The following is a 9622-nucleotide window of genomic DNA, read 5'->3' on the forward strand; positions in this document are numbered from 1 at the left end:
GGGGTTGTCTACAGAGTCTCTGTGGGTGGAAGTTAGGAATATGAAGGGGTCATTAACTCTACTGGGTGTTTTTTATCGACTTAATTCTACTGGGTGTTTTTTATCGACCACCCAATCGTAACAGGGATATTGAAGAGCAGATAGGGTGACAGATTCTGGAAAGGAGTAATAATAACAGGTTTGTTGTGTTGGGAGATTTTAATTTCCCAAATATTGATTGGCATCTCCCTAGAGTGAGGAGTTTAGATGGGGTGGAGTTAGCTAGGTGTGTTCAGGAAGGTTTCTTGACACAATATGTGGATAAGCCTACAAGAGGAGAGGCTGTACTTGATCTGGTATTGGGAAATGAACCTGGTTAGGTGTCAGGTCTCTCAGTGGGAGAGCATTTTGGAGATAATGATCACAATTCTATCTCCTTTTCCACAGAATTGAAGTGGGATAGGAACAGACAAGTTAGGGAAATGTTTAATTGGAGTAAGGGGAACTATGAGGCTATCAGCAGGAACTTGGAAGCATAAATTGGAAACAGATGTTTTCAGAGAAACATACTGAAGAAATGTGGCAAATGTTCAGGGGATATTTGCGTGGGGTTCTGAGTAGGTACATTCCAATGAGACATGGAAAGGATGGTATGGTACAAGATCCGTGGTGCACAAAGGCTGTTGTAAATCTAGTCAAGAAGGAAAGAGCTTATGAAAGGTTCAAAAAACTAGGTAATGATATGAATCTAGAAGATTATAAGGCTTGCAGGAAGGAGTTTAAGAATGAAATTAGGAGAGCCAGAAGGGATCATGAGAAGGCCTTGGCGGCCAGGATTAAGGAAAACCCCAAGGCATTCTACAAGTATGTGAAGAGCAAGAGGATAAGACATGAGAGAATAGGACCAATCAAGGGTGACAATGGAAAAGTGTGTATGGAACCGGAAGAAATAGTGGAGGTACTTAATGGATACTTTGCTTCAGTATTCACTATGGGAAAGGATCTTGGTGATTGTAGGAATGACTTGCAGTGGACTGAAAAGCTTGAGAATATAGATATTAAGAAAGGGGATATGCTGGAGCTTTTGGAAAGCATCAAGTTGAATAAGTCACTGGGACCAGACAGGATGTACCCCAAGGCTACTGTGGGAAGCGAGAGAGGAGATTGCTGAGTCTCTGGCAAAGATCTTTGCATCATCAATGAGGACGGGAGAGATCCCAGAGAATTGGAGGATTGCCGATGTTGTTCCCTTATTCAAGAAAGGGAGTAGAGATATCCCAGGAAATTATAGGCCAGTGAGTCTTACTTCAGTGGTTGGTAAGTTGATGGAGAAGATCCTGAGAGGCAGAATTTATGAACATTTGTAGAGGCATAATATGATTTGGAATAGTCAACATGGCTTTGTCAAAGGCAGGTCGTGCCTTACCAGCCTGATTGAATTTTTTGAGGATGTGACTAAGCACATTGATGAAGGTAGAGCCGTAGCTATAGTGTATTTGGATTTTAGCAAGTCATTTGCTAAGGTACCCCATGCAAGGCTGATTGAGAAAGTAAGGAGGCATGGGATCCAAGGGGACATTGCTTTATGGATCCAGAACTGGCTTGCCCACAGAGGGCAAAGAGTGGTTGTAGACAGGTCATATTCTGCATGGAGGCCGGTGACCAATGGTGTGACTTAGGGATCTGTTCTGGGACCCCTACTCTTTGTGATTTTTATAAATGACCTGGATGAGGAAGTGGAGGGTTGTATTAGTAAATTTGCTGATGACACAAAGGTTGGGTGTGTTGTGGATAGTGTGGAGGGCTGTCAGAGGTTACAGCAGGACACTGATAGGGATGCAAAACTGGGCTGAGAGTGGCAGGTGGAGTTCAACCCAGATAAGTGTGAGGTGGTTAATTTTGGTATGTCAAATATGATGGCAGGATATAGCATTAATGGCAAGACTCTTGGCAGTGTGGAGGATCAGAGGGATCTTGGGGTCCGAGTCCACAGGACACTCAATGCTGCTACGCAGGTTGACTCTGTGGTTAAGAAGGCTTACGGTGCATTGGCCTTCATCAATCATGGGATTGAGTTTAAGAGCTGAGAGGTAATGTTGAAGCTATACAGGACACTGGTCAGACCCCACTTGGAGTTCTGTGCTCAATTCTGGTCGCCTCACTATAGGAAGGACGTGGAAACGATAGAAAGGGTGCAAAGAAAATTTATAAGGATGTTGCCTGGATTGGGGAGCATGCCTTATGAGAATAGGTTGAATGAACTCGGCCTTTTCTCCTTGGAGCAATGGAGGATGAGAGGTGACTTGATAGAGGTGTACAAGATAATGAGAGGCATTGATCGTGTGGATAGTCAGAGGCTTTTCCCCAGGGCTGTATTGGCTAGCATGAGAGGGCATAGTTTTAAGGTGCTTGGAAGCAGGTACAGAAGAGATGTCAGAGGTAAGTTTTTTTACACAGAGAGTTGTGTGTGTGTGTGTGGAATGGGCTGCCGGCGGCTGAGGTGGAGGTGGAAACAGCAGGATCTTTTAAGAGACTCCTGGATGGCTACATGGAGCTTAGTAAAATAGAGGGCTATGGGTAAAGCCGAGGTAGTTTTAAGGTAGGGACATGTTCCGCACAGCTTTGTGGGCCAAAGGGCCTGTACTATGCTGTATGTTTTCTATGTTTCTAAATTTTCAATCGTCTTTGGTGAATATACCAAATCTCCTCAAACTCCTAATGTAATATAGCCACTGCCATGCCTCAAAAGCTGCTGGTAAGCCTTAATTGATGTGTAATTGAGAGCAAACTGATCCACTATCAATTACTCCAAAAGACTGGAAGTAGAGTAAATACTGAAAGGATTTTATTAACAGTAAAATGGATCCACATCCATGCTGTATGTCTGTCCTGGACTGAGGGAGGAGCAGTGACACAATCGCCTTTATTCAGGGGTCTGTGGGAGGAACCACAGGAGCAGTCAGCAGAGGGGCGTGTCCAGGCATGTCCAGACAGGTAACCCAGTTTCAACCTATATACATGGTTTACCACACAAACTGACCTACTGCATGACAGTATGGTACACTAGCTATAATAAGGTTGACCAAAAAGCACATCCGTGAGTAATCCGGACTGCACAGAACAACAATGGGACCAACGAGCAGATATTCAAGCCATCTATAATTCACACCATCTACAGTGAGTTCACCAAATCGTGATGGACTCATCCTACCCTAGTAATCACCTATTCAATATCCTACAATTCAACAGGAGATACAGAAACATCTCTGCAGACATCCAGACTGAAAAACAGCTTTTCCATAGGGCTGTTGTGCAACTGAACAATGCCCCACTTTAGAGCTGTTTGTTTTTAATTCAGTAGTTATTTAGGCATCACTCCTAATTAACTCATACATTTTATTAAATTTAGTAATTGAATTTCCAGTATGCTGCTTTGCACAATGAAGTAGCACTGTAATCTCACTGTCCTTGGGAATGACAATAAAGATCTAACAAAGAAATAAACAGATGGATAGATAGTGCAAAAGAGGAATAGCAAGTATCCATAAACTATTCAGAAATCTAATGACAAGAAGGGAAGAAACCGTTCCTAAAACATTGAATGTGGGTCTTCGGGCTCCTTTTCTCATTAATACGTTACAGACAGAAGTACTACAGCTTGAAGACCCACACGCAATGTTAATGTTGTGTATATACATCACTATTACTACTTGAGGCCTAAAATATCCCTGGCACTTTTTTTTTTACCCAACCTGCCGCTTTGCTTCACCCAAATAAATTCAGATTTTAAACAACCCGAATGAGGAGAAGCTGTCTAAAGTGTAAGGACAACGAAGGTGAGAGAAGAGGGAGTGATGGATGGGAATGAGAGTGGGGGGGGGAGGAAGGGTGACAGTGTGAGAGGAGGCAGGGTGGTGGGAGGAAGATGAGAAGAGAGAGGGTGTGGAGTTGGGTGGGGCGGAGGGAAGATGAGGGGTGGCCAAGATAGATGGTGGAGGGGAAAGCAGGCAGGATGATTGGAGATGGAGAGGAGGGTGGGCAGGGAAGAAGGAAGGGTTAGGGGCAGGGGGCTGAGAGGAGGGAAGGTGAGGGTTGGGGGTGACAGTGGGAAGAGAGAAGGTGGAGGGACAGTGGGTGGAAGTTGGAGGGGGCTGTTGGTTGTGCGGTGGGAGAAAGATGGAAAGGCAAGGTTACAGAAGAGTCGTTGGGAGAGGGGTGAGAGTGGAGCGATAGGAGGAAGGGGAGGGACAGGGGCGTGTAGGGTCGGGAACATACGGGGAGGGTGATGAAGGTTGACGATGGAGATATGTTTACAGCCTGTTGAAAGACTCTCATTGGTACAACTCCACTCCCCTACCCGAATACTGTCAGCGATTGCCTTCCCATTAACTTTGTGGTGCGATTTCGCAGTCCTGATCTTCGTTCGAGACGCCGCCATGCCCGATCCCCATGGAGACGGTAAAGCGGTCGGAGTCTCGGCGCGCAGCCGCAGAAGCGCCTCAGGGGACGTTGCTGGGGCGACTGGAATTGCTGGGTGATTTCTGTTATTTTGTTTTGTGACTAACTTTAACTGTTTTATATTTTGAGGAAATCCATAAGCAGATTTCCCCCCCCCCCCAATTTTATACTCGTTTCTTTAGCAAACGGCCTATACGTGATTATAAATATTGGCCACTCTGCAGTAGTTTTTCAGATTTTTAATAACCTGGTGGCAAACTATTTCAAAATGTCATGAAGAACCCAAGTTTTTACAGTTATTTCTGCCCCGACGGCTTGAACAAAAAAAAAATTGAGTCACCCAAACCGAACCTACAACATATTGAGAAGGATATCTGGTTAGAGTACCCGGACCTGATACTCCCTGCTCCCTCGCTGCCAGCTTTGAAAAGCAGTAGTGTCGATGCCAGAAAATGTTCCATAATCCAGCACACAGAACGGTGGTGTTCGGACTGGTACATTTTCCGGGCCAACAAGATATCGGAGGAACTTCGGTATCGGGCAATATCTGCGGAGAGGAATGAAATTCTAAGTTTCAGGTCGAGACCTAAACCCAGGAAATTCTGTAGATGCTCGATTGCGCTTGTTAATCAGGTTGAGACTTTTCGTCTGGAGAGATAGCCAGAATACAATGGTGAGGGCAAGAGGTGGGTAAAGATTGGTAAACGGTAGATGGATCCAGCTGAGAACGGGTTGATGGGCAGATGGAGAAGGGAAGGGTAGGGATGGATAGATATTTATAGATCCCAAAGGAAATTAGTGTCATAGTAGCTTTATAAGTGTACAGATATAAATGTTAGAAGAGAAAAGTAAAAAAATAAGTTACCTCAAACAGTCTAACAGGAGGGGGTCACCACTTCCCTGACTATAGGCTGACTCATTATAGAGCCTAATTGCAGAGAATAAGAGTGACCTCATATAGCACTCTTTGGAGCAGTGCAATTGTCTTAGTCTGTTACTAAAAGTGCTCCTCTGTTCAGCCAAGGTGGCATGCAGAGGGTGAGAAACATTGTCCAGAATTCCCAGGATTTTCCATAGGGTCCTTTGTTCTCCATCTTCCTCTGGTGCTCCCCTCCCCCTTTCTTTCTTCCAAGGTCTTCTGTCCCATGGTACTCCTCCTTCTCCAGCCTTGTATCCCTTTTGCCAATCAACTTCCCAGCTCTTGGCTTCATCCCTCCCCCTCCTGTCTTCTCCTATCATTTCGAGTCTCCCCTCCCCCTCCCACTTTCAAATCTCTTACTGTCTCTTTTTTCCGTTGATCCTGATGAAGAGTCTCGACCCGAAACGTCGACTGTACTTCTTCCTATAGATGCTGCCTGGCCTGCTGCATTCCACCAGCATTTTGTGTGTGTTGTTTCTATAATATTAACTTGTGGACTGATTGGACCTGAGGTTGCATGTCAGTAATTCACTCAGCTGCTCTCCATGTTTGGTTACATCAACATAACTGACCTTGGGATGTGTTGTTGTATCAAATATGTTGTAATAAGTTCTTGTTATCACTTTTGGTTGTTCTGTTCCTTCATCCTTATTCTGGAGTCAATTATAAAGGATGAAATAGCGCCATATTTGAATAGCAGTAGCAGGAAAGTCTGAGTCAGCATGGATTTACAAAGGGGAAACCATGCTTGACTAATCTTCTGGAATTTTTTGAAGATGTAACTATGAAAATGGACATGGCCAGTAGATGTAGTGTATCTGGACTTGCAGAAAGCCTTTGATAAGGTTCCACATAGGAGGTTAGAGGGAAAAATTAGAGCACATGGTGTTGGGGTTAGGGTACTGACATGGACAGAAAATTGGTTGGCAGACAGGAAACAAAGAGTAGGGATTAACGGGTCCTTTTCAGAATGGCAGGCAGTGACTAGTGGGGTACCGCAAGGCTCGGTGCTGGGACCGCAGCTATTTACAATATACATTAATGATTTAGGTGAAGGGATTAAAAGTAACATTAGCAAATTTGCAGATGACACAAAGCTGGGTGACAGTCTGAAATGTGAGGAGGATGTTATGAGAATGCAGGGTGACTTGGACAGGTTGGGTAAGTGGGCAGATGCAGTTTAATGTGGATAATGTGATGGTTATCCACTTTGGTGACAAGAACAGGTAGGCAGATTACTATCTGAATGGTGTCAAGTTAGGAAAAGGGGAAATACAACGAGATCTGGGTGTCCTTGTTCATCAATCACTGAAAGTAAGGATACAGGTACAGCAGGCAGTGAAGAAAGCTAATGGCATATTGGCCTTCCTAACAAGAGGAGTTGAGTATAGGAGCAAAGAGGTCCTTCTGCAGTTGTACAAGGCCCTGGTGGGACCCCACCTGGAGTATTGTGTGCAGTTTTGGTCTCCAAATTTGAGGAAGGACATTTTTGCTATGGAGGGAGTGCAGCGTAGGTTCACTGGGTTAATTCCAGGGATGGCGGGAATGTCATATGTTGAAAGATTGGAGCGACTGGGCTTGTATACACTGGAATTTAGAAGGATGAGAGGGGATCTGATTAAAACATACAAGATATTAAGGGATTGGACATGCTAGAGGCAGGAAACATGTTCCCGATAATGGGGGAGTCCAGAACCAGAGGCCACTGTTTAAGAATAAGGGGTAGACCATTTAGAACGGAGTTGAGGAAAAACTTTTTCACACAGAGGGTTGTGGATCTGTGGAATGCTCTGCCTCAGAAGGCAGTGGAGGCCAATTCTCTGGATTCTTTCAAGAAAGAGTTGGATAGAGCTCTTAAAGATAGTGGAGTCAAGGGATATGGGGAGAAGGCAGGGTCGGGGTACTGATTGTGGATGATCAGCCATGATCACAGTGAATGGTGGTGCTGGCTCGAAGGGCGGAATGGCCTACTCCTGCACCTATTGTCTATTCTATTTAATTGTTTCCTCTGTTCCAACATCCATGCAATTAAACTAGTTATCATTAATCCTTTACAGAATGGGGCTGTTGCTGGCTGTACAAATATAATCCCACACCTTTAAGTGCCCTTGACATGGTGGTAAAGACAATGAATTACAATAAATCCTCTGGAGAAGGTAGTCCAACAGTATTGTTTGAGTAGGGATTTCCAGGGATTGTACCCAGCAATGATGAAAGAACAGCAATATATTTCCAAGCAACAGTCACAATACACTGAAGGAATTCAGCAGGTCGGGCAGCATCCATGGAAATGATCAGTCAACATTTCGGGCCGGAACCCTTCGTCAAGACTGTAGAGGGAAGGGGCAGAAGCCCTATAAAGAAGGTGGGGGGAGGGTGGGAAGGAGAAGGCTGGAAGGTATCATGTGAAAAACCAGTAAAGGGAAAGATAAAGGGGTGGGGGAGGGGAAGCAGGGAGGTGATAGGCAGGAAAGGTGAAGAAGGAATAGGGGAAAGCACAATAGGTAGTAGAAGGAGGCGGAACCATGAGGGAGGTGATAGGCAGCTGGCAGAGTGAAATAGGGATAGGGGAAGGGAGGGGGAGGGAAATACCGGAAATGGAGAATTCGATGTTCATACCAAGGGGCTGGAGACTACCCAGGTGGTATATGAGGTGTTGCTCCTCCAACCTGAATTTAGCCTCATCATGGCAGTAGAGGAGGCCATGTATGGACATATCTGAATGGGAGTGTGAAGCAGAGTTGAAGTGGGTGGCAACTGGGAGATTCTGTCTGTTGTGGCGGATGGAGCGGAGGTGCTCGACGAAGCGGTCCCCCAGTCTGCGTCGGGTTTCACCAATGTAGAGGAGGCCGCACTGGGAGCACCGGATGCATAGTTGACCCCAACAGACTCACAAGTGAAGTGTTGCCTCACCTGGAAGGACTGTTTGGGGCCCTGAATGGTGGCAAGAGAGGAGGTGTAGGGACAGGTGTAGCTCTTATGCTTGCAGGGATAAGTGCCGGGTGGGAGATCTGTAGGGAGGGACGTGTGGACCAGGGAGTCGCGGAGGGACCGATCCCTGTGGAAAGTGGAGAGGGGTGGAGAGGGAAAGATGTGCTTAGTGGTGGGGTCCTGTTGGAGGTGGCGGAAGTTGCATAGGATAATTTGCTGGATCTGGAGGCTGGTGGGGTGGTAGGTGAGGACAAGGGGAACTCTGTCCCTGTTGTGGTTGCGGGAGGATGGAGTGAGGGCCGAAGTGCGGGAAATGGAGGAGATGCGGGTGAGGGCATCATTGATGACGGCAGAAGGAAAACCACGATTCTTAAAGAAAGAAGACATTTGAGATGTCCTGGAACGGAAAGCCTCATCCTGGGAGCAGATGTGGCAGAGGCGGAGGAACTGGGAATAGGGAATGACATTTTTGCATGTGGCGGGGTGGGAAGAGGTATAGTCGAGGTAGTTATGAGAGTCAGTGGGCTTGTAGAAGATGTCAGTGGACAGTCTGTCTCCAGAGATGGAGACCGAGAGATCGAGAAAGGGGAGAGAAGTGTCCAAGATAGACCAAGTGAATTTGAGGGCTGGATGGAAGTTTGAAGTAAAGTGGATGAAATTGACAAGCTCAGCATGGGTGCAGGAAGCAGCACCAATGTAGTCGTCAATGTAGTGAAGGAAAAGTTGGGGAGCAGTACCAGAATAGGTTTGGAGCACAGACTATTCCACATAACCAACAAAGAGGCAGGCATAGCTGGGCCCCCCTCATTTCAGGACATCTTAAATGTCCTCTTTCTTTAAGGATCGTGGTTTCCCTTCTGCCGTCATCAATGATGCCCTCACCCGCATCTCCTCCATTTCCCGCACTTCGGCCCTCACCCCATCCTCCCACCACAGTGAAACCCGACGCAAATTGAGGGAACCGCTTCGTTGAGCACCTCCGCTCTGTCCGCCACAACAGACAGGATCTCCCGGTTGCCACTCACTTCAGCTCTGCTTCACACTCCCATTCGGATATGTCCATACATGGCCTCCTCTATTGCCATTATGAGGCTAAACTCAGGTTGGAGGAGCAATACCTCATATACCATCCGGGCAGTCTCCAGCCCCTTGGTATGAACGTCGAATTCTCCAACTTCCGGTAATTCCCTCCCCCTCCCTTCCCCTATCCCTATTTCACTCTGCCCACTCCCCCAGCTGCCTATCACCTCCTTCATGGTTCCACCTCCTCCTACTACCCATTGTGTTTTCCCCTATTCCTTCTTCACCCTTCCTGCCTATCACCTCCCTGCTTCC

The 9622-nt window shown here is 46.4% G+C and overlaps 1 protein-coding gene across 1 annotated transcript in view; it reads right to left on the reverse strand.

Moving 5' to 3' along the window:
• cabcoco1 (ciliary associated calcium binding coiled-coil 1) overlaps positions 1 to 4455 on the reverse strand; it is a 111291-nt gene extending 106836 nt beyond the window's left edge. The window contains exon 1 of the mRNA XM_063071162.1: positions 4337 to 4455. Within this exon, the coding sequence (XP_062927232.1) occupies positions 4337 to 4417 (81 nt within the window). The 5' untranslated portion in view covers positions 4418 to 4455. The remainder of the gene's footprint in view (positions 1 to 4336) is intronic.
• Between the last annotated feature and the right edge of the window lie 5167 nt (positions 4456 to 9622).

This window comes from Mobula hypostoma, chromosome 19, assembly GCF_963921235.1.
Source record: "Mobula hypostoma chromosome 19, sMobHyp1.1, whole genome shotgun sequence".
Taxonomy (NCBI): domain Eukaryota; kingdom Metazoa; phylum Chordata; class Chondrichthyes; order Myliobatiformes; family Myliobatidae; genus Mobula; species Mobula hypostoma.